Genomic DNA, 26,627 nt, shown 5'->3' on the forward strand with positions numbered 1-26,627 from the left:
TTCAAACACACCACTTGGAGAGAGGAAGAGATTAATCACATTGTAGTAATGACTTTTGTACATTGTGTCTAAGAATATTAATGTGATCAAGGAAGCTATTTTCCTTCTCTTTATAACTAGGGATGAAGATTATATTTTTGGGACAGTTATTAAGGAGATTTCCTAGATTTAATTGATTCCATTATTAGATTGACACCTTTACTAAGATATGATTTTCAATAAACACACTACTAAAAAATAAAAGCGAACTATATATTTAAGTGGTTCAAATTTTTGCTATACACTCGTGTTTGATCTCCATGAAATGCTTTTCTAAATTCAACAAACAAATTCATCTGCAGATGCTTTGTTGTCATAAAATAGAATATCGCCAAAAATATATTTGTTCTTGCCATTGCAACTTCATGTTGTGTGAGAACATATGATTTTGTTGGCCATTTTTAAGCCGAAGAAAGGGTTTGTACCTGATTGAGAGTATATATATATATATATTTGTAACCCATCCAAATCCATGTTGCTGGAAAGCTCGTGGTGTGTTTACATATACCTTTAAGATTTGATGGCTCCATGCTTCTTAACAAATCAACACCAACCAAAGATGCTCGATACCTTGAAGATTTCCTAGCACTAGTCCAACTAAGAATGCTTGGTCCACACCAATTAAGAATACTTTGATACTACGTCTACCTCTAAAAGACTGTTTTTAATGTCATGCCCAGACCACAAATGCTCCTTATGATGGTTCATATAGCAAAAATATGTGTGTGAGTGTGAGAGTGAGTGAGTGAGAGAGAGAGCCTCAAAATCAACTAAAAAACTCGAGTTGAAAAGTATCCTAATGCACAATGGACTGCTATCGCCTCCTCTTTGCTTCTTTCTTAAGGTCAAGCTGATAGCCATCCATGTTCTTACCAATCCATAAACGCTTGCAAATAAGTTCATGCTTTCCCATTTCACCTGTCAAATAAAAACTAGGTCAAGCACACATTGAAGCTAAAGAGACAAACCCTCAATTCTTCATTAGATGAAACCAAGCCCCCGGCCCCCCCCCCCACCCCGCTTTTTTTTTTTTTTTGAATAAGGAAAAAGCTTACTCATATTCATCCATGTGGCGTAAGGTATCCTGAGGCACTGTCGTGTTAGAAAGGCAGCATCCTCCCAAGCATATGGTAGACACTTTATCCAATATCTCCAAATCCAGCAACCTTGCCAATACATCAGCTGTCATGAACAGTAAAAACATGAGTTTTCGATGTTTGACTTCTTACCCAAAACCAAGGTTTGATTCTTCACAAAGTAAACCCCCACTTGTGCAGAGAATATGTAAGGAGGCCCATGGCAGTTCCCAAGCTTAAGTTGCTGTGCATGGAAAATACACTGGTCTTTTGACAACGGATCAAGGTTTGCTTTCAGACAAGGTGGACATACAACCAAATGGTGCCCATGTAAATAACAGAGCAGTCACATCACCATGCACAGAGACGAGGCCAGCATTGCTATATGCATACACAAGGCCAGTCAGACAGCCATACAAAGCCACAGCATGCCACTCACACAGGGATAACTACCACAAGGTAAGAGATGCAGTTGGAGAGCCACCCCTTGTTACGAAATATGTGGCCTTAAGGATCTTAAACTAGATGTCTGATGAGTTGAAAGAGCGTATGGCTGAGACAAAAGGACAGTGGATGTACCTCACTGGCATCAGCACTGCATGTGCAATCTAGAGAGAAACAATGCTGAGCAGCCTCAACATGGGACTGTCGCATCATGCATCATGCATCGTATGCAGAAACCTGTCGTGGGGGAGAATCATGCCTCTTAGTCTGAGTCTGCCAAAAGAAGGGTACATGGCAACCTCTCGGGCTTGGAGGGATCTAACTCCACAATCCATCGGGTCCTCTAAAACCCACAACTGCTGTGTTTGTCCCAGGGGCCTAAAGAGGCGAGGAAATTCCCAGCAAACCTGTACTCTTACTTCACGGACTCCGTATCCTTCAGAGAGGCGTGGTATGTCTCTATCTGAGATCAGATCACACACTTGCACAGACTGCGCTCCTGCTGTCTAAGTATGTGCAGCCTCTCTGCAGCCGCTATCTGCAAAAAGAGGCTGACCTCAGCTAGGGCACAGTCCAGTCCTTGTGCTTGTTGGAATTAGGGTTGCAGGAAAACACACAAAGCTTGGAGAAGAAGAAGCAAGAATGCACACAACACAGTGTATTAGATTGTGTCAATGTACAAAGATAAGTTAGCCCTAGAGTGATGGGCGTATATACAAGCCGGGGGAAAAAACCTCCTAAAGAGGGAAAAAGTGCCCCGGCGGTCCTAAGTGTGTTCACACACATCACTGCCTATATATATATGGCAACAAATCCCCCCTGGGAGTGATGGTGTGAACGAGAGCTGGCACTCATGTATAGGGGAGTGCCATGCCCGAAGTAGATCAGTCCACAAAGGGGAGCAAGCCCAAAGCTTTGCGGAAAGCTTCTCACTTCTCACGAGGAAGCGCCTTTGTGAAAAGATCGGCAAGGTTGTCCTGTGTTGGCACATAGGCCAAGCTGATCTCTCCTGCTGAGAGTCTCTCCCTGACATAGTGATAATGCACCTCAATGTGCTTTGTGCGAGCATGAAAAACTGGGTTTCTCGCAACTGCCAATGCGCTCTGACTGTCAGTGAAGATAGAGGTGGCAGACTCCTGTCCAACACCCAAGTCAGCCATAAGCCGTCTGAGCCACACACACTCAACCGTAGCTGTGAAAGCTACCCTGTACTCAGCTTCACAACTAGAAGTGGCCACAGTAGGTTGCTTCTTGTTCAACCAAGATATGCATGAGCTACCGAGCATGAAACAAAAACCACTTGTGGACACTCTTGTGTCATAGCAACCAGCCCAATCTGAGTCCGAAAAAGCATGTAAATTTGGCGGCAACGATCCCCCCTTGGGATAAAACAACCCAAGATGTATGGTGCCACTCAAGTAGCGAAAGATGCGTTTAACTGCCTTCCAATGCTGAGACCCTGGGCTATGCATAAACCTGCTCACCTGTGAGACTGCAAACTGAATGTCCGGCCTCGTAATGCATACATAAATGAGGCAACCAACAGCTGTCTGATAGAGTGTGACATCAAAGTGATCTCCAGCATCATGAAGACTCAACTTCAAACCTGTCTCCATTGGAGTAGCAATAGGCTTGCAGTCTTCAAGGCCAAATCTCCGCAACAATGTCTCAATATACTTTATCTGACACAAAGCAATACCTCCATCACACTGCTTAAATTGTATCCCCAAATAATGATGCAAATGCCCCAAATCTGACATCTCAAAAGAGGCATTCAAATCAGCCTTAAAATCAGCAATATGACTCTCATTTGGTCCTGTGAGCAGTATGTCATCGACATAGAGCAATGATTAGATGTACACCATCCACACGTTTAACATACAAAGTGCTTTCTGTTAGACTATTCTGAAATCCATGTGCAATCAAATATACATGTATCTTTTCATACCAAGCTCGTGGAGCTTGCTTTAAACCATATAAAGCCTTTTTCAACCTGCACACTTTGTTTTCCTGCCCTCTTTGAACAAAACCACGAGGCTGCGATACATACACCTCCTCATGCAAATCTCCATTCAAGAACGCAGTCTTTATGTCCAGCTGATGTACATTCCAACCATTATGAGCTGCCAATGCACAAATGCTACGAATGGTAGTCATACGATAAGTGGGAGCAAAGGTCTCATCAAAATCAATGCCCTTTTCTTGAGCATAACCCTTTGCAACAAGTCTAGCCTTATAGCGATCAACACTGCCATCTGGCTTTCGTTTCAACTTAAAAACCCACTTACATCCAATGGCCTTTTTACCAATAGGCAAATCACACAAAGACCATGTACCATTCTTCATTATAGCATCATATTCACTTTGCATTGAAGCCAACCAATTTTCTGAATTTTGTGCCTCATCAAATGAAAGAGGTTCTTCTTCTTCACACATACTAGACACAGCCAAAGCATAACAATCTGATGTATAAGAGGCATGCTGAAAACCTGAACGAGTACGACTAGTCATAGGTGCATCAATCTTACTATCACGCAAGGTTTGCACCAACCATTTAGGCATACCTCTAGCCTGCTCATTTTCAGCTCTATCCTCATGAATTACATCCTGTAAATCTGCATCAGAAATAGGCTGATCTATGATGTCGTTTGAAATCTGCATAGGCTGAATATTTGCCTCATTAGGACTTACATTTGAATTCCCACCTGTAAACAGAGGCAACAATGTATCAAATACATCCCGTGAGCTCACACCTGTCTCTTTGGTACATGATAACAAAGGCTGCACAACATCTTCCACAAAAACAACATCTCGACTAATCAAGATACGCTTTGACTGCGGATCCCTTGCTCTCAGCACTATAACCAACAAAAATGCATTTGACAGCCTTATCATCCAATTTTCTGCGTTGTTGCACAGGCACTAAAGCATAGGCCAAGCAACCAAAGACACGCAAGTGACCAATAGAAGGCTTCCTGCCATGCCAAGCTTCGTATGGAGTAATAGACTGCAAGGCCTTAGTGGGACACCTGTTGAGTACATATGCAGCACACATGACAGCCTCAAGCCAAAACGCATGTGGCAAAGCTTGGCTCTTGACCATACATCGTGCCATCTCCATAAGTGACCTGTTTTTCCTCTCAGCAACACCATTTTGCTGAGAGGTATACGGCACTGTACATTGGTGTTTTATTTCACGACTAGCCAGAAATGCATCAAACTCTTTAGACATGTACTCCCCCCCTCGATCAGAACGGAGGGTGCCCACAGTACAATTGGATACATTTTCAACCATAAGAAAAAACTGTTTGAAGCACAAAAACACTTCGGACTTTGCCTTCAGTGGATATACCCATGCATGCCTTGAGTAATCATCAATGAAAGTCACGAAGTATAAGTGTTTACCAAATGACGGAGTTTGCATAGGACCACATACATCACTATGTACAAGCTGCAATTTGCGAGTGGCCCGCACAAAACCATCCTTTGAAAACGCAGAACGCTGCATTTTGCCCAAAATACAGCCTTCACAAACATGTTTTAATGGTGCCTCAAGAGGGGGCAATGAAGCAACCATATCAAATTTCTGCAAACGCAGCAAACTAGCAAAGTTCAGATGACCAAAACGAGCATGCCATAGTTTTGCATCTCTGAAACTGCCTTTTCATCAGAAACTGCATTTGCTGAATCTTCCACACACTTGTCATAAGAATTGAGCCTATACAGCCCACGAAACAAGGTGCCAGATGCAATAATCGTATCACCAGAAGTCAAATCATGAACAGTACATCTGTCATCCACAAATTTGACTACAAATCCAAGTCTAGCAAGTGCAGAGACAGACAATAGATTCTTCTTTATCCCTGGCACATACAAAGCATCTGAAAGTGTGAAAGCGCTGCCATTTGCAGCAGTAAGCATAATTTTACCAACGCCCTTCACTGGGTAAGAAGCATTATTGGCACACGTGACAGTATTCCCAGTAGAGACAGGCTCAAGACAAGTGAACATATCACGATGCGAGATAATGTGCTTTGTAGCACCACTGTCAAAATACCATACATTAGAGTCAACAGGAACTGCCAAACATGCATCATGTACAGATGGGTCATACTGACAATACACGCTAAACGTCCATTCTGTATCCTGCACAACATTTGCAGAATCTGCATTTGTAGAAGCATCCGCTATTGTGGCTGCATTTGACTCTTTCTTCTTTGACTCTTTAGCCTTTAGCTTATCATTTGTCTTACAATGGTTGCACCTAGTCTTTTTCTTGCCTTTATCAAGAGCCTTCTCAGACTTATTGTTGCTACCTGTGGAAGGAGAAGAAGTTGCAGACCTACTAATAGGAGAAGAAACAGTGGAAGGGGCTGCCTTACCACTTCTTCTCTGCTGCTGGACAGCCATAAATGCTTGATCAACTGCACGCTGCCTGGCCCTGTTTTGCCTGGACTGCGCTTCTTGCAAGAGCTTGTTGACTAAAGTATCATACTTGACAGCATCACGTCTGTCCTCATTAAGAAGTCTCCATGTGGAAGCAAAAGTCTGATATGTCTCAGGTAAAGCATTAAGAACAGTCTGCGCAAGAGAATGATCAGGAATAATCTCACCTGCAGAAATCAACTGTTCTTTGAGATCTTTAATCTCAGCAAGAAAAACATTCATGTCATCATCTTCCTGCATAATCTTCAATTCCAGCTCTTTACGCAGGTAAGCGATTTTTGCCTCGTTACGACCTGCATACAAACCAGCTAGAATATCCCAAGCCTGTTTTGCTGTTTTAGCTGAACGAATATGTGGGGTGATGTTACGTTTGACAGAAAGTGCAATCAAGGCATGAGCCTGCGCATCTTTATCATCCCAACGAGCTTGTTCAGCAGTGGGTAAAACAGCAGCAACAGTAGAGCTGCTAGAACCTGCAACATCCTCAACAGATCCTACATCCACAGAACCTGGACGTACATCCGTACCCTGCACAATGTTCCACACTCCTTTTGCAACCAAAACATGCTGCATCATGTATGCCCAAAGTGGATAGTTGCTGTCTCCATCCAGTTTATCTTCAGCAGACAACATGCGAAATACATCATTGCTGTTATCAGCCATGGCCACTGACTGAAACTGATGCAAAAGCTACCTGTAATGAAGCAAAGACTGAACAGAAAACAACTCGTGCTATGTAGCACGGTCCACAATACAGTACGTATGCCTGTTTTGCAGAAAACTGCACTGTCGAAATTTCTGCAGAAAATGACGAAAACACCTGTGCAGAACTTGAAATGCAAAAACGGAGCCCGAAACGACCTCAGATGCAAATTCTGAGAACGCAAAACCCTATGGGCTTATTTGCAGAGTAAAGGGACCTGCAAGCGCTCGTGAAAACTCACCTCAATCGGAGAACGTGAGTCGGAGGGTGCTGGCGGCGTAGCTCTGGGAGTCGATGCCTGCTCTGATACCAATTGTTGGAATTAGGATTGCAGGAAAGCACACAAAGCTTGGAGAAGAAGAAGCAAGAATGCACACAACACAAAGTGTATTAGATTGTGTCAATGTACAAAGATAAGTTAGCCCTAGAGTGATGGGCGTATATACAAGCCGGGGAAAAAACCTCCTAAAGAGGAAAAAAGTGTCCCGGCGGTCCTAAGTGTGTTCACACACATCACTGCCTATATATATATGGCAACAGTGCTTCTGTCCCTGGCATCAAGAGGATATCCTACTAGATCTCCTCAATGTGCTTAGCCACCTCTTCTCAGGTTATTTCAATACTAGAGATAGTTTTGCATTTACCATTGCACCTTAATAACTTAGCTTAGGTAGCTTAGGATATAGTTCATTAGTAATACTAACTCCATGTTCGAGGGAGATGCCAACAGATGTATCTTGTAGCACCGCATGGCAGTTACTAACCTTCAGTTCTCTATAAGATGGAATCTGCGCTAATTGCATGCAGAGATGATGAAAGATAATACAATACAGTCTGTCTGAGTCTCTGTTATCTCTGATATTCGCCCAACGCCTTTTGTGAGTTAGTCAATTAGTATGTTAAACTTTCCGTGTTGGTTATCCACAAAAATTTCTGGGTATCAGGCACGTTTGTTTTCCCAGATTGCTTTATCTTGTGAAAGGTATGCCTACCATGTCGTGGTGTTGATATGGACCTGGTATTGGTTGAGGAATTCCCTCTTCCAATAAAATGGGCTTTTGTTCAGGGTTTGATTCACTGTGAGGATTGTTGTATGTATCAACAGTGTAAGGTTCCTCTTTAGGATCCTCCTGTTTATGGATGGATTTTGTGGGTGGATGCTTTTGCTCTATCCTATGTGAATTATTGTCCTAGGGTATTGTTGATCGCATATGTGGATGTTTTAGGCCAAGATATACTTAAGTTTTTACTTTTTGCATAATTACAAGGATTGTTTTGTGGTTGCTTAGCTCCCTGCTGAATAGGACTCCCTATAGGGTGAGTGCCAATCTACTCTCATCATCCCGGATTTGCACAAACCTTTGGTTGTGGAGTGTGATGCACGTGGGGACTGCATAGGGGCTGTTTTGAGCCAAAAGAGACATGCCCATCGCCTATGAGAGAAAGTGATTGCAACATGCGGAAGTCCGAATAATTCATGCTCTAACCATTTGGAAAAACTACCTTTTGAGGATTGAATTTATGGTTAAAACTCATCACTAAAATTTTAGATGTTTCTTGACTCAAACTAAGTTGTCAAAGAAGCATATAAGGTGGGCGAATTTCCTCTCTATGTTTCATTTTCAGATTTTGCACACCCTAAGAAAGAAGAATGTACTGGCACATGATTTATCCAGGAGGCCATAGGTTCATGCTATTATAGTTTCCTATCATGAGAGGACTTGTCAACCATGTGTGATACCTATCATATGGATGAGGACTTTGACATATATTTGCAAGAGGGTACGGTTGTCCCCTCTTATTTAGTGAGAAATGGGTATCTCATGATGCAGAATCTCATGTATGTGGTGGAAGATCTTTGCCACAAGGTTATGGATGAGTGTCATGCTCCTCCATAGGTAGGGCATTGAGGGATTTTGGCTACTACTCACACATTGGTTATATATTCCTTTTGGCCAAAGATGCACAAGGACATTGAAGCTTTTGTGCACGAATGCAGACATAACGCACTCGGACTACTTCAATCCTTACCCAATGAACCTTTTGATTTCATCATGGATTTAACCAGGACTCTGCAAGGGAATGATGCTATATGGACTGTGGTTGACATGTTTGGTAAGAAAACACACTTCATTCTAGTGCGTAAGAATATCAAGCCAGAGCATATAGCTAAGCTATTCTTGGCGCAAATATTCAAACATCATGGTATGCCTAAAATGATTGTGGGGGGGTAGAGATCCTCGAATCACAAATTTATTTTGGCAAGCATTATGGGTACCAAGCTGAATTTTTAATTGGCTTATCATCCACAAACGAATTTTTTGACAAAATGAAATCGCAAATTCAGCCGTACTTGTTGCAATGTTATGTATTCGAGCAGACATCCGATCGGGAGAAGTATTTGCCACTTACTGAGTTTGTGGATGGTGCATACTTCTATGGGCAAGGCGCCCTTTGAGATTATTTAGGGCAAGGTGGTATTGCCACCCATCCTTAGAACAAAGGATGAGATATTCATAGCAGATGAGTATGTCACAGGACTTAGATACTACATTTGCAGAGGTGCGGACAGCCATACGGAGATCACAACAAAGCATAAAAATGCAGCTAAGGCAAGTGAAATTCAAAGAAGGTGATTCAGTATTGCTGAAATATGAAAGCACGCTCTAGGAAGAGGCCAGATAAAGAGGGAAAGTATCCCAAGCTTTCCAACAAAAACTATGGGCATCTCCAATCTTGTAGGAGATCAATGAGACTACTTCCATATCATTGGAAGATACATAATGCTTTTCATGTGAGCTTGTTGAGGAAATATGTGCCATTGGAGCCGGTTTTGGAAGATCCACCAGATGTGGATGAGCTCGAGAAGATCACATAGATCGAGCACATTGTCTTTCATAAGGAACTGAAAGTTGCAGGTGGCAAGCTTGTTTGCAGGTACCTTGTGAAGTTCAAGAACTATCCAGCATTGGAAATGAAATGGATGGGTGAGGCCTATTTCTAGAAGTACTCCGAAAACTTGAAGGCCTATCTAGAAGCTTTTTTTTTTTCCAGAAAGGAGACTTCTATTAATTATGAAAAAATTTACAAAATGGAGATTTCACACCAAGCAAGGTGGAGATCTCAACCAATCAGGAACCCTGTGCTGCCAATAGGGTCCCGAATGAGAGGATGTGAAAAAGATACCAATGTCCCACTCTCTCATAAACTGGGTGCGCTTCCACTCCGCAGCCCTCCAAGATCCCTGGATTCTTGCCCAGGTAGCCATAATGGTGTGAATAATATCACTCCAAATCCTGCAAAGACACTGAGAAACAAGAACGGGAGTACCCTCAATGGCCTCAGTGCATCTAGCCTTCCAGATATTCTAGGCTGAGATACTAACAATAATCTCCCAAGAACTGTCTAATCTCTGTGCCGGAGGGACAAAGTGTGAAAGTGGCAAATCCTGAAGACAACACTGCCGAGCAACTCCTTGCCTAACCAAAATGGCCAAGCTCCTGTTAGTCACCTCGAACCTTAGCTGAGGCCCAGATCGTGTCAACCAAATGATAGAACCAAAAGAAATGATAGCATCCCTCTTAATCCTACCAAAGGTGTGCAATCGCAGACCAAACTCTCTGTGCTTCCCTGCATTCCCATAAACAATGGTAAACTGACTCCGAAACTCCTGCACATCTAGAGCATGCTGGGCAAGCACCAGTAACAGACCTCCACTGATTGGTGGCCAGACCACCATGAAGGGAAACCTAGATAAAGGAGGAAATCTGTGGCTTCCTATAAGAGTGCCACAATCTCCGCCAAAATGCCCTCTGAATGTCAATCGAAATGCCGTAAGACTCCCAATGGGGTCTAAGAGTAGGAACACTTTGAATGTGTCCCAAGATAAGATGTCTGGCATTCCGCACCGTATAACTGAAAAAAGGCATGCTTTTCAAAGGATTACAAGCATCTTTTCACTCCCACTCACCAGGGTCCCAAGGCAAATGTCTGATAGGGCAGCCACCATACAACCAAAGGCTTTTCAGTTGAGTACAATTGATTAGAAGCTAGGGGAATGTCACAAAACCCCAATCTCTTAGGACATGTAGGGCATGATAAAACAAAGCCCACAGAGATATTTAAATCTCCAACAAGGCCCATGTTGCATGCGCGGAAGCCTTGCTGTACTGATCCATAGCCCTAAGCTTGATTAAGAACAAGATGCTGATTAAATATGATTAAGACAGAGGAGAGAGAAGAAGAGAGAGATTGGTGTCAAGGTTTTTCTAGTATTTAATATTGTACAAAAGATGACTGAATGTATGTACATGGCTGAGGCCCTTGGTCAACCCCAAAGACGTTGACCTTTGGCCTTACATATGCTCTACTGATGAATGAACTACTTATCTGTTGAATGAACTTGATTGATGAATGATTGAATGACTTCATGCTTATATATATGTTGGGAAGCTATTCAGCCAGTTACATACTATTGTTGGTGTTGGCACAAGCTAGGGAGCTGTAGCTGCTGAACTAGGATTTGGCACAGCACCACACACACAGTGAAGCACACAGAGTGAAGAGAATGAGTGATGCAAAAGAATATTGCATTGGAATGAGTGGAGTTGGAGAGTCAACACCATAATATCGAAATACAATAAAAGTGGTGGTGTCCTTTCACACCAGATATCAAAGGGAAAAAACCCAAAGGGAGAAAAGTGTCCTTGCTTAGTCCATGTTCACATGTGGCACTACTCATGCCAATAAACCCCCCTTGTAGTGGCAATGTGAACTTGTACAAGGTTGGCAGCAGATCACTCTCTGCAGGAGAGTAAGCCTAAAGCTTTGCAGAAAACTTCAAACTTCTCTGGAGGCAATGCCATTGTGAACAGATCTGCAATATTGTCCTGTGTAGAACAGTTAGATAATGAGATCTCCCTTGCACATATCCTCTCCCTGACATAATGATAATGAATCTCTATGTGCTTAGTGCGTGCATGAAACACTGGGTTTCGTGCCACGGCTATAGCACTCTAATTGTCAATGAGTATGGTGGTGGGTGTTTACACTGGGAAACCCCAAACTTAAATATCCGGGCGTGTGTTGCATAAGTATATGAGGCAACCCACTGCTTGGTTGTAAACACTCATACCAAAAGGCTCAGAAGTCCTTCAAACATGTTAAGTGGACCTAAAGGTGGCTGTCAAAAAAATTCAGCCAATGGCTGGTCTGAATTTTCAGCAAACACGTCTTTGCTGTCCAAAATCCTTTGTATGAAGAATTAAAGAGACGGTAGCCTTTACTGCCACTACTGTAACCCACAACAAATCTGCAGTCAACTGCTTTGTCATCAAGCTTACCTCACAATTGCTGAGCTACATGTGCATAAGCTACACATCCAAAAACTCTAAAGTGATCTACTTTAGGTTTCCTTTCGTGCCATGCCTCATATGGCGTTATGGTTTTCAATGCTTTGGTAGGACATCTATTCAACACGTGTAGCACACATGAGTGCCTCCATTCCAGAATTTGTGAGACAAGCCTTTGCCTTTAACCATGCATCTAGCCATTTTCATCAATGACCTCTTCTTTCTTTCAGCAACACCATTTTGCTGAGGAGAATATGGCATCGTGCATTGATGCTTTATGCCCTTTTTTGCCATAAAAGCTTGGAAAGCAATGGACATGTACCCCCCCTCGATCTGTATGGAGGGTTTGCACTTTGCAACCTGTTTGATTTTCAGCCTGTGCCACAAAGTGCTGAAAACATGCAAATACATCAGATTTTTCTTTCAAGGGATACACCCAAGCAAATCTGGAGTCGTCATCGATAAAGGTTACAAAGTATAGATGCTCTCCAATAGATGGTATCCGCATAGGACCACACACATCATTGTGCACAAGCTGTAATTTACGGACAGCCCTTGTTGATCCATCTTTTGGGAATGCATTTCTGTACAGCTTACCCAATATGCACCCTTCACATACATGTTTTGGTGGCCGTTCTACATGAGGCATGTCATGCACCATTTGATACCTTTGCAATAGCATCAAACTGCCATAATTTACATGCCCAAACCTGGCATGCCACAATTCTAGCTCTAGCATGTCAGGTGTAAGAGTGGTAACCACATGAACACCATGCTCTCTCTTGTCAAACCTGTCAAGCTAGTATAACTCATGGTACAATGTGCCGACTTCACGGTCTTTGACTGTGCACCTTCATGGTCTTTGACTGTGCACTTGTCGTCCTCAAAGTTCATTGCATATCCTCTTTTAGCAAAAGAGAAGACGGACAACAAGTTCTTAATCCTAGGCACATACAATACATCTAGAAGACATAAGTTTGCACCATCTGCTATTGTGAGGATCACCTCACCAACACCCTGAACTGGATAAGAAGAATTGTTTGCACATGTTACCCGTTTGCCTTTTGGGGCAGCCATAAGCTTCTTAAACAAATTCCTCTGTGAGGTAATGTGTTTAGAAGCACCACTGTCAAAGTACCATGTGTCGTGTCTTTCATTGACATTCAGAGACATATGCTCTAATGATGCATCATAACTACAAGTAAGAAAAGTCCACTCATTCTGCACAAGATTGACTGATGCATCATCTTTCGCTGCAAGCGATGAAGAATCTACAACCATGCTGCTTTCCTTTTTCTTCTCCTTTGCGAGCTGCATTTTGCACTCATTTAAATAGTGACCTGGCTTTTTGCAGTAATAACATTTGCCCTTTTTCTTGGGCTTGCCTGCATCCTTTTGCAGGTGAACTTTGTCGGAAGGCGTCTGGATGGAGGTCTGCCGGAATGGGCTTTGCCGGATGAAAGTGTCCCCAAAAATTTGGAAATTCCGTCAAGTGCCACGTAAGGCACAAAGTGGGCGGCCCTCTGTCCATTGTGCTGCCGCCGATTGGCGGGGCGAAGATGGGGCTCTGCGCACTAGGCCCGCCCGGTTATGGAGGCAAGAACGGACAGAAGGTGGTAGGGTGGGCAGCGGGGGGGAGGCGTGCGGAGTCGCCGGAAACAAGGCAGCAAATCCCCGGACGGAAAGTGCAGTTGACAAAGCTAGCCGCACTGGAAGGAACCTCCGAGCGGCCAGAGGCAGGCTGTTGCCGAGGGGAAGAAGCTCTGATACCACTATTGGCCCAAGCTGGGGAGTTGTGGCTGTTGAACTAGGGTTTGGCACTACACCACACACACAAACTGAATGATGGAAAAGAAGATTGCAATGGAATGAGTGGAGTTGGAGAGTCAACTCCATAATATCAAAATACAATAAAAGTGGTGGTGTCCTTTCACACTAGATATCCAAGGAGAAAAACCCAAAGGGAGAAAAGTGCCCTTGGTTACTCCATGTTCACATGTGGCACTACTCATAGCATATATGCCAATAGTTGGCCTATTGGTGGGACAAATTTAAATGCTGCGCTTTGCTAACTACCTTGCCCATGCCTGTTGCCCTGCAATTTGGTACCTAGCCGCTTGCTGCCTGAGCCTCCTGCTGGTTGTCGATTGCATACTGCAGGCTGCCGACAGGATACTCAGCCCCTTCTTCATGCTGATGATGCTAATGTTGTGGATGCTGATACTGATGCTGATGCTGATGCTGATGCTGATGCTACTATAGTCATGCTATTGCTGATACCAATGAAGATGACCTAAATGTTGACTTTGATTGATGATTAATCAAGGATTAATGATGTTCATGTAGAAGATTAGCCATGGCACGGGCGTGCACATGACATTCCCTTCTGCTAAACTTGATGACGGCGTGGACACTCTGTCATCCTTCCTCCTTGGACTGCTACTGACTTTGACCTTCTACTAAACTAACTTTGACTTTGACTGATCTTTTTGTTTGAACACCTTCACTCCTGAACTCCGCTTCCAAGTCTTGCTAAAGAATTGAGCATCTGTTCCACTGCTGTCCCCATGCCTTCTTTTTCCTTACTTAACACAATGGTGGGTCACCTGCCGGAACTGATCTAAGAGCTTAATGATGTACTGGTTCTGCGTACATACCCTCAAAGAATGTATCCTCTAGCTTCGCCTGTTTTGCAAACCACTCTATCTGCTACCTTGCTGCATTCTTTTGCTGGAACTGAGCACCTTCCTTGGGACTATGCTTATTGGGCTGAGCGTGAATGCTCGGATACCAATGTTGCATGCACGAAAGCCTTGCTGTACTGATCCACAGCCCTAAGCCTGATTAAGAACAAGATGCTGATTAACATGATTAAGATAGAGGAGAGAAGAAGAGAGAGATTGGTGTCACGGTTCTTCTTGTATTTAATATTGTACAAAAGGTGACTGAATGTATGTACATGGCTGAGGCCCTTGGTCAGCCCCAAAGGGGTTGACCTCTAGCCCTACATATGCTCTACCGATGAATGAACTCCTTAACTGCTGAATGAACTTGATTGATGAATGATTGAATGACTCCATGCTTATATATGTGTTGGGAAGCTGGTCGGCCAGTTACATATTGCTGTCGGTCTGTTGGTGGGACAAATATTCATGATATTTTTCTTTGAATGTTGCGCTTTGCTTACTGCCTTGCCCACGCCTGCTGCCCTGGTACCTAGCTGCTTGTTGCCTAAGCCTGCTGCTGTTGGCTGCCGACTGGATACTGTAGGCTGCCGAGACAGGGTTCTCAGCCCCTTCTTCATGTTGATGATGTTCATGCTGATGCTGATGCTAATGCTAACGCTGCTATTACTCATGCTATTGCTAATACTCATGAAGATGACCTAAATGCTCACTTTAACTAATGATTAATCAAGGATTAATGATGTTCATTCAGAAGATTAGCCATGGCACAGGTGTGCATGTGACGGCCCATATGGAGATCTTGGCAAAGTCCATTCTTGGATATTGCTCAGTGGATTTATCGATGGCAAGTATTATTATTGGCCATGTACACAAGGTGTACAAGATGGCAATGAAATACAAGAGAACTAATCGATGATACTCCAAGCCTATATGCGCATATTGTTGAAATAATACACCAAAATATCATACATGTGACATTGGAGATATGGGCATATGGTTCAAAGTTCTTATAGCCATCATAAGCTAGGCAATGGGTGCTCACTTCAAGAGTTTATTAGGGTTTTGCTTAAGGGTTAACCATGCCCTAATCCATTGTACTCCAATCTATTTAAGGGCACTCAACTCTAATGGAAGAGTACAACACTCTCATTATCTCTCTCACATTGTCATTATGTTGTCATTAACCCTAATCCCATGTGATTATATTCTTGGACGCATTCAAGGATTGTTTTACAACGCTTTGCCAAGAGAATTACCACCTGAAAGACCTAAGGATCACCACATTGATTTGGCGCCGGGTAGTTCCCTGCCAAATAGACCTACATATAGAGTAAGCGGAGCACAACAAGAAGAGATCACGAAACACGTGACCGAATTGTTGGACTGAGGTTTGGTTCAGCTTCTTCGCCATACTGTTCACCTGTTTTGCTAATGCGGAAGAAGGATGGTTCCTTCTGCATGTGTGTGGATTACCGGGATTTATACAGACTTACAATTAAGAATTGGTTTCCAATTCCACGCATAGATGATATCCTCCATAAACTTATGGGTCTGCATGTTTTAGTACCACTGATCTTAAGAGTAATATCACTAGGTACGTGTGGCACCACATGATGTGTACAAAACGGTATTTAGGACAACATTTGGTTTGTATGAGTTTTCGGTTATGCCGTTTGGACTCACGAATGTCCCAACCACGTAATGATGGATTGCATTTTTCGTGAGCATCGAAAATTCATAGGTGTGTTTTTCGATGACATCTCGGTGTCCTCCAAGAATGAGGAAGAACACCGCAAATACTTGGCTATAGTGTTTGTAGAGCTTCGTAAGCATAAGCTCTTCATCAATGCAAAGAAGAGTGAAATTTTTCTTTGAGGGATTTGCTATTTGGGGCACATTGTGTCGAAGGATGGTGTCGAGATGGATGTTGCAAAGAAAGATGCCATTCGGAATTGGCCTGAGCTATCTTCCGTACAATACGTACGAAGCTTTTGGGGTTTATGTTCATACTACAGGCGACTTATTAGACACTTTGCACGAATTGCTTCACCATTGCATGAGCTCACAAAGAAGGCAGAAAACTTCAAATGGATAGTTGATGAAAAAGAGGATTTCTTTGGCCTCAAGGATGCCATTATGAGTGGGCCTATGTTAGTCATTCCACACTTACATAAACCTTTCTGTGTTGAGCGTGATGCATTAGGAAATTGCATTGGAGCTGTCCTAAAAATCAAGAGGGACATGCTCTAGCTTAAGAAAGCCGTTGTTTGCATGATGTCGGGTTTTCTTTGGGCATCTATGAGGAGGAGTTGTTGGTTGTAATTCACACCTTGACCACATGGAAACACTACCTTCTTGGAGCTGATTTTATGGTTAAGACAGATCATCAAAGCCTAAAGTACTTCCTGATGCAAACAAAGCTTTCAGCGAAGCATATTAGGATGGCAAACTTCTTGTCTATGTTTCATTTTCAGATCATGCACACTCTAGGGGACTTATCTGCCATGCGTGAATTTTACCATACAAATAATGATTTTGGGCATTTATGAACTGATTTGATGTATACATGCCTCATACGTGATCAAAGATGACTATCTCATGAAAGATAACTGCCAATGTAGTGTGTCGAACATGAGGCAAAAGGTCATTGATGAGTGCCATGCTCCTCCATATGCAAGACATAGAGGTATCACACCTACTACATGCATGATTGAGGCCTATTTCTTTTGGGGCGAAGAATGCGCAAGGATATTGAGACATATGTACGTGCATGTATCAAATCCCAAAAGGTCAAGTTTGACAGGTAAAAGGCTCCAAGTTTGGTTCAGCCGTTGCCTATTCCCTCGTAACCATGGTAAAGGATTGCAACAAACTTTATGATGGATTTGCCTCGTACTCACAGTAAGGCAATGATGCTATTCAGACCATTGTTGACAGGTTTAGCAAGCATGCACATTTCTTGCTAGTCAAAAAGACCATTAAGCCTGAGCATATGGTCATGGTATGCCTTGTTGGGTATGGGGGGAGAAGCCTACACACAGACACACACACACAGCTGCAAGAGAGAGAAAACGAGTGAAGCTCAAGAGTGCTGGAAAAGATGTACTCAATAATGATATGAAAATGAGAGTACAAGTGAGTACTAAAAGGCCTAGGACAAAGTGCTCAACACACATAAGTGTGTTCACACGGGGAAAAAACCTGTGTCCAGTCACAGGGAAAAAGTGCCCGTGAGTAAGCTGTGTTCACACCTGAACTAGCCGAGATTGGTCATGACCAACAACCCCCCTCAAGTGAATGGTGTGAACGGGGACAGGGTGTAGCAGACTACCCTGGAAGAGGCTGTAAGCTTAAAGCTTCGCGGAAAGCTTCAAACTTTTCCCTCGAAAGAGGCTTTGTAAACCCATCTGCTATATTGGCATGTGTAGACACATAAGCCAAGTCAATCTCTCCTGCATGGAGCCTTTCCCTGACATAGTGATAGTGAACCTCAATATGCTTTGTGCGGGCATGAAATACTGGGTTTGGTGCAGCTGCCAAAGCACTCTGACTGTCAGTGTAAATGGTGGTAGGGGACTGCTGTCCAACACCAAGATCGGCTAGAAGGCGTCGTAGCCAAACACATTCCACAGTAGCTGTAAAGGCTGCCTGTATTCAGCTTCACAACTAGAAGTGGTCACTGTTGGCTGCTTCTTACTGAGCCATGAGATGCATGAGTCACCAAGAAGAAAACAGTTACCACTGGTTGACACTCATGTGTCATAGCAACCTGCCCAATCACTGTCTGTAAATGCAAGCAAGCATAGTGTAGAAGAACTGCCTTAAAACAAGGCAAAGTTTGCAGTGCCTTTGAGATAGCGAAAGACACGCTTACACGCTTGCCAATGCATAGTTCTCGGACAATGCATGAATCTGCTCAACTGGGAAACAGCATACTGTATGTCCAAACGAGTAAAGCATAAGTAGATAAGGCATCCCACAGCTTGCTGATAGGTGGCAACATCAAAAGGCTCACCAGCATGCTCAAGTGACAGTTTTAGACCTGATTCCATAGGAGTAGAAACAGGTTTACAATCTATCATGTGAAAACGCTCAAGGAGCTGCTCAACATATCTGCACTGAGATAACATGATACCACCCTCAAAAAGTATAAACTGTATGCCCAAATAGTAATGTAAATGCCCCATGTCTGTGACATCAAATGCATGCTGCAAATCAGCTTTAAAAGCTGAAATATCACCCTCTTCAGGGCCAGTGACGAGCATGTCATCCACATAAAGAGTAAGGATAAGAACATTGTTCCCAATGTGGCATACATAAAGTGTACTCTCAACTGAACTATTCTGAAACCCTTTGGCAGTCAAGTATGTATGAATTTTATGGTACCAAGCACGAGGGGCCTGTTTAAGACCATACAGTGCTTTATGTAAACGGCATACTTTATTTTCTGCACCTTTTTGAACAAAGCCAGGAGGCTGAGACACACAAACTTCCTCCTGTAAATCGCCATTCAAAAAAGTAGTTTTAACATCCAACCGATGTACATGCCACTGCTTGTGGGCAGCCAATGCAATAACAGTACGTATGGTAGTCATACGTGAAGTGGGAGCAAAGGTCTCCTCATAGTCAATGCCCAAATGTGGGCAGCCAATGCAATAACAGTACGTATGGTAGTCATACGTGAAGTGGGAGCAAAGGTCTCCTCATAGTCAATGCCCTCACGTTGGGCATACCCTTTGGCAACCAAGCGTGCCTTATGGCGATCAACTGAACCATCCGGTTTACGCTTAAGTTTGAAAACCCATTTTGTGCCAATAGCACGCTTGCCCGGGGGCAAGTCACATAACTCCCAAGTACTGTTTTTGTCAATGGAGTCTAACTCCGAATGCATGGCTGCCACCCAATGGTCATCCTCCAATGCATCAACATGAGAAATGGGTTCCTCATTACAAGCGGTGGCAACAAGAGCTGTATCCACATAATGTGAAGATGCATGGTGAGAAGCAGCACGTGTACGACCTGGCATAAATGTAGACTGTTTGCTATCACGCAAAGTGTCAACCAGCCATCTAGGAACAATTTTTGACTTCCTAGTATCTGCATCTTCCTCTGCCAATGCATCACCCAAGGTATCCTGATCAATCTGAGGCATTTCAGGATCAATTTGGGGCAAGTTCAGCTGCTGAATTTGCTGGTTTTCAGCAAGCATAGGTGGCTGTAAATGAGCTGAAACTGGCTCTACATTGTCCACATTTGAATTGAATAAAGGCAACAAAGTATCAAAGACATCTTCCGGCCCAATAGACGGCTGTTTGGTACATGAGACAAGTGGTTGAGATGCATATTTGTCAAAGACAACATCTCTTGACACAATGATCTTGCATGTATTAGGCACATAGAGTCTGTATCCTTTACTCTCAGTACTATAGCCAATGAAAATGCATTTGATTGCCTTTGCATCAAGCTTGTGTCTTTGTTGTGTGGGCACATGCATATATGCCAAACACCCAAAGACTCTCATATGAGTCACCACTGGAATCCTGCCATTCCATGCTTCATAGGCAATCTTAGATTTCAAGGCTTTAATGGGGCAATGGTTAAGCACATAATTGGCACACATAACCGCCTCAAGCCAAAACTTACTGGGCAGATCCTTGCTTTTGAGCATGCAACGTGCCATCTCCATGAGTGTACGATTACGTCTCTTAGCAACTCCATTTTGCTGAGGAGTATAGGGGGTAGTACACTGATGAGAAATACCCTGTAACTGCATGTAAGCTGTGAACTCATTTGACAAATATTCCCCCCCCCCTCGATCTATACGCTATGATTAGCTTGTGTCCACAAGCATTTTCAGCCATGGGACGGAAGTCTCTGAAAGCTGCAAAGGCACCTGACTTCATTTTTAAACCATACACCCAACAAAACCGAGTGCAGTCATCAATGAACGTGATGAAGTACAAGTGTCCTCCAAAAGATGGAGCCCTCATGGGGCCACAAAGATCACTATGAACAAGCTGTAATGGTCGGACAGCCCTCATAGCCCCATCTTAAGGAAAGGAATTCCTGTGCATCTTTCCAAGGATGCATCCCTCACATACATGCTTGAAGGGAACCTCCATAGAAGGAAGCTCATGCACCATACCTTGCTTCTGCAAGCGTACAAGAGATGGGAAGTTCAAGTGACCAAACCGAGCATGCCATAAGTCAGTGTCACTCATCACACGGGATGTGGAGGCAATCATAGCATCATCAGAATAAGTACTCCTGTCATACATATCAAGCTTATACAAGCCACTGCATAATGACCCAGAAAGCATAAGAGAAGCTGAATCTCTGCTGTCATACACTGAGCAACAATGATCAGAAAACTGAATCTTAAACCCAGATAATGCAAGGGCTGAAACAGAAATGAGATTCTTCTTAATGCCTGGTACATATAAAGTGTCACAAAGTGTAAAGCTATCCCCATCACATGCTGTTAGCTCCACATTGCCAATGCCTTTAATGGAGTAAGAGGCATCATTGGCACACATAACTACGCCACCTGGAGGTGAATCCTGCAAATTGGCAAAGAGATCTTTGCAAGAAGTGATGTGCTTAGAAGCACCACTGTCAAAGTACCAATCTCCAGCTAAGATAGACATACAAGAAGCAGGCAAACTGCATGTACCCACTAATGCATATCCCTCATGAGCAAAGTTTGCCTCTTCTTTAGTGTCCATAGTAGCAGCCAAACCTTGCTGCTTCTTTTTCTTTTCAATCTCAATGCGCTTCCTACATTCCTCAATAAGATGGCCAGGTTTTCTACAATAGTTGCATCTCTTCTTTTTCTTGTTGTCACCCTCTTTAGACGAGGTAGAATCTGAATGGGCATGTGGTTTGCCCTTAGGTTTACCACTAGATGAAGCCCCAGATTTACCTTTGTTTCGATCAAAGGCACCAAATGCTTGATCAACAGAAAGCATAGTGGTCCTATTAGAACGAGCCTGCTCCTCCTGCAATAAGAGAGTCACCAACTCATCAAAGGTATACAAGTTTGGATTACCCTTCATGAGTAGACGAAGAGTAGTAGCAAAACCCTGATAGGATTCTGGCAAACCCTGAAGCACTGTAGATACAAATGAACCATCTGGAATGACCTCATCAATATTGATGAGCTGCTCTCGCAAATCCTTGATGCGGGTAAGGAACTTATCCATTGAGTCACCCTCATCCATATGCTCAGACTCAATCTTCTTGCGAAGATAGGCAACACAGGCCTCATTGCGAACCTGATACAAAGAAGCAAGTACATCCCATGCACCCTTAGAAGAGGTGCATGAACGAATGTGCGGTATAACCTGCCTTCTGCATGAGAGGGCAATCAAAGCATGTGCCTGAGCATCCTTGGCATCCCATCTGAGCTGTTCTGGAGTGGGTGGCAAAGGTGCAAAAGATGTAGCACCACCTGAAGATACATCATCACCTGCATCCATGGTTCCTGAAGTACTTGCAGCTCGTGCAGGAGCAATGGGCCTGACGTCAGCCCCTGATACATAAACCCACAAATTCTTTGCAACAAGTACATGTTTCATCATGTATGCCCACATAGGATAGCTGGTGCCATCCAACTTATCCTCAACGGAAAGCATACCAAATAAATCACCAGTATTCCCAGACATGGTGGTCACAAGTGTGTTCAAACAAGTAGTAATGCTGCAATAATGCTGTAACTCCCAAAAAATTTGGGGGAAATGCTCCAATGCCAACCAAATGTGCCTGCAATACCCAAAATTGCCTGCAAATAGTGCCAATTTTTGCATAATCGACTCAATTTCTGCAAAATCTCCAAATTTCTAGTGCAATTACGCACTGAATCGGGCAAAATCAGTGCCAATGTTGCAATTTTGAGCTCAATGGTGAAAAGCCCCAAAATTAATGCAGTGTATTTGCTGGTTTTTAGCAATTTCCGAGTATTTGAAAAAAATTACAAAAATACCAATGTTGTGGAGCAACTTCAATCAAGTAGGCACAATAGTGCACACGATTTGTACTGCATGTATAGTCGCTTCAGTCGATTGGGCGCATAGGTCAACACGCGACTGTGTAGGTGCCACACGGCAACTGCGTAGGACAGCAGGTACAGTAGTACAGTCGGCGACAGAGTGTACGGAGCAGCAACAGTCGACGGCGCAATGCAGGAAGGTACACAAGGCGGGCGCAGTACGGGCAAGTACACAAGGCGGCGCAATATGGCGGTGACCTGTACGGGCAGTGGCTTCATGCGAGCTCTAGGCAAGGAGCAGAGGGCAGTAGGGGAAATCCTAACTGACAGGCTCTGATACCAATGCTGGGTATGGGGGAGAAGCCTACACACAAACACACACACACAGCTGCAAGAGAGAGAAAACGAGTGAAGCTCAAGAGTGCTGGAAAAGATGTACTATATGAAAATGAGAGTACAAGTGAGTACTAAAAGGCCTAGGGCAAAGTTCCCAACACACGTAAGTGTGTTCACGGCGAAAAAACCTGTGTCCAGTCACAGGGAAAAAGTGCCCGTGAGTAAGCTGTGTTCACACCTGAACTAGCCAGGAGTGGTCATGACCAACATGCCTAAGTTCATTGTGAAAGATAGAGATTCCATGACTACGCGCCTCTTTTAGAGAGCTCTATTTGACAATATGGACACTAAGCTGGACTTTTTGTGGACTTATCACCCCTAGACAGATGGGCAAAGTGAGGCAGCAAATTCAGTTGTGTTGGATCTACTCAAACGCTATGCTACTGATTAGAAAACAGCTTGGGAGAAGTATCTACCACTGGTAGAGTTTGCATACAACAACATAGTGTATACCTCCACAGGAAAGGCCCCCTTTGAGATTGTATATAGTAAAATGATATTGCCACCCATCCTACGCACTAAGGATGAGATCTTTGCAACAGATGAGTATGTCAGAGATCTTGAAATTGCCTTTGCACAAGTGCGGACAGCCATTGCTCACTCATTAGGATAAGCATAAGTGGGCTGCCCACAAGCATAGAAGAGAGGTGGCCATCAAAAGAAAATGGCTGGGTGTTGCTGAAATTTGAGAAAGCAAGACCCCGTAAAAGGCCATGAAAGGAGGGAGCCTTAAGCTCTCTACTAGGTACCACAAATTCCACAGAAACATATACTAATGGAAGGTTTAGATTATTTCCCAAACTTTACAAAAACCAAAGTGTGATCTTGACTCCATGAGAATCTACTCACAAGGCTTCAAATCATCAGCTCCATCATGCACAGCATATACTACGTGCTATGACATCCCCTCTCACCTCATCAGCTCCCAAGAGTAGGTGCACCATACTAGAAGAATGAGAAGTAAATACAAACTATAATTTGTTGTTGTTCATTCAATACTGAATTTAATCTAAAAACTGCATCTAAAATAAAGACTTACACTTAACGATAATTTGACTAGAAAATCACAAACTGGCAACATCTACAAAAGACCCCGAGAGAGAGAGAGAGAGAGAGAGAGAGAGAGAGAGAGTGAACCTTTCCCATTGTGTAAGGAAGGAGAATCAACTGAACACCAATCAAGTTCCAAATAGCTGGCTTGTCTGCTCCTTGAATCTGTAGCTCTAGCTCTTTGCTGAGATCATTGTCGATATTGTCTCTACAATTTTTAAAAAAAGCAGGGGAACATTCAAATCAAGGGATGAAATGACAAGGTTGCTCACACAAAACTTGGTTTTCAACCTCATTGTTTTTTTTCCCAAGAAAAGATTCATTTCTATTAGTAGAAAATAGAACGTATACTGAGCTCACAAGTGCACTACGACCCGTAAAATGTACAAAGTGGGCAAAATGTGGGGGTGGGGAGGAGCTGTGTGTGTGTGCGCGTGTGGTGGTGGTGGGGGAGGGAGGGGGGGATAAGGAAGGGACCCAGGCTACAAGTGCGAAAGAAGGTTGCTCAGCGCTCCTGCATGCTGAAGGGTGTTGATGAGCTCAGTCCAGATAAAGTGTGTGGTCTCTGTTGGCGAAATGGTTGTGCCCTCGATGGCCTCACTACACCACACCCGCCAAATATGCCACGCTGCATGCTGCTAATAAGCTCCCACCATGGGTCAATGTGGGTCTGGGGAGTCCATGATGAAACTGGGTGGTGATATCCGAAGAATATAGATGAGTACATTCTACATTTCAAACTATACCATACTAGCAATGAAACGTGTTTCACATAATCTGTATGAAACGAAACATTTCATACGTTTGAAACGTGGCTTTTTTTGTGTTTTTGGGCCTTATCTGCATGACCTCCCATGCCTGCACATACTTCAAGTACAAAAACGTCTTATTTGCAGGATTGTGAGTCTCAGTCTCCCTCAGAATTCTGGTTTCTTGTTCAGTTGTTCAGTGTTTATTGGCAGGCAGCAGGCAGCGATATGCACGCAGTAGCCTGCAAGCTACCTGTAACTTATCTATTCATTGTTTTTTGTCTAAAAGATGTTTGTTTCATAGCTTCCATGCTTTGAAACTTCTGGCATTTGTACAAAACATTTCTGAACCACGCGTTTTCTGAAACACCTGGTAACTATGAACTATACATAACTTAGATTTGGCTGTGCCCACAAAGATGACATCGGGTATTATATTCTTTATGAATCAGTTACTGGCAGGGTTAGAGTCATAGGCAGTATGTCACAGGAGATCTCTAGCACAATTGGGGTGAAACAGGGACCCCCCCCCCCCCCCCACCCTCTCTCTAACTCTATTTGGGCTTTTACATTGACGAGATCTCTGACTTCATTGATCACCAAGCACCTTGATCCCTCCCCTACTATATGCAAATAATATAGACTATAGTGCTCATTTCAGATTCAGCTGAGGGATCACACAGGCGTTTGAAGGCATTACATACCTTTTGTGAGCACCAGGACCTCACAGTCAACCTTGGGAAAACCAAGGTCATGATCTTTAATACATCTCGCTCAGTAGCATCCAGGCATCAATTCACTTACATGAGAGATCCACTGGACACTGTCACATCTTATTTATATTTGGAAGTCACCTTCACTGGCCCGATCTTCATCATGCATCCGGCAGCCCAGGCTATATTGATGAAGGGATATGCAGCCTTAGCCCTCCTCGAAAGACACTGCTTTCAGACACACTTCCATGAACCTGAGGGCCTTGTTTTGAATGGAACTGTGCCCTAACCTAGCATATGGATCGGAGTACCTAGTGGGAGCCAGCCCCAGTCCCCCCCCCCCCCCCAAAAAAAAAAAAAAAACTCTCTTATCCCCTTTATAACAACCAATCACAATCCTCCCAATCCACATCCACAACTATCTCACTTTCACTCAAGTCTTTATGCACCATCCACGATCGTCAGCACATGCATCAAAACCATCCTTTGTGTTCGTAATTGTATTCCTATGTTACTCATGCACAATACCCAAACTCATAATATCATCCAAAGACAACAACCATGTTTAATATAATTCCAAACACTCCAAGATTCCACTATTTATTTATCCACCCACATCAATTACAAGGGAATAGTATGTTTGCATGTAATGAGGACCCCAACGTCAATACAGACCTATCCACAATTGGATACATGTCCAATTTACATTATCATATAGATCATCACACCCAAAACGGTGTGTCCGATGGGGGTGGAACTTTGCAAGTGGGTCCATGGGTCTCCTATCCACCCACTTGCAAAGTGTCATCCCCAAGGAGTCCTCATACAAGGTCCCCAAAATGGCCTTTCAACTCTCATGCACGTATAAGAAAAACCCACATAACCATCTAGCCTGAAACTCCACAAGAAAGGACACAAAAGCAGTGCTCCACATGGCATTGTGAGAGGAGGGGTTAATCCCATATGTGCTAGTATTCCTCTGCGAG

At 43.5% G+C, this 26,627-nt stretch overlaps 1 protein-coding gene across 1 annotated transcript in view; it reads right to left on the reverse strand.

Moving 5' to 3' along the window:
• Window positions 1–457: 457 nt before the first annotated feature.
• Window positions 458–26,627, reverse strand: part of LOC147640843 (Chaperone DnaJ-domain superfamily protein) — an 80,830-nt gene continuing 54,660 nt past the window's right edge. Inside the window, exons 8-10 of the mRNA XM_086815978.1 lie at window positions 24,267–24,387; window positions 1,095–1,221; window positions 458–957 (exon numbers count right to left, since the gene is read on the reverse strand). Coding sequence (XP_086672104.1) covers window positions 854–957; window positions 1,095–1,221; window positions 24,267–24,387 — 352 coding nt within the window. The 3' untranslated portion in view covers window positions 458–853. The remainder of the gene's footprint in view (window positions 958–1,094; window positions 1,222–24,266; window positions 24,388–26,627) is intronic.

Source organism: Cibotium barometz, chromosome 2, assembly GCF_041138505.1.
Source record: "Cibotium barometz isolate CiBa-2024 chromosome 2, ASM4113850v1, whole genome shotgun sequence".
Taxonomy (NCBI): domain Eukaryota; kingdom Viridiplantae; phylum Streptophyta; class Polypodiopsida; order Cyatheales; family Cibotiaceae; genus Cibotium; species Cibotium barometz.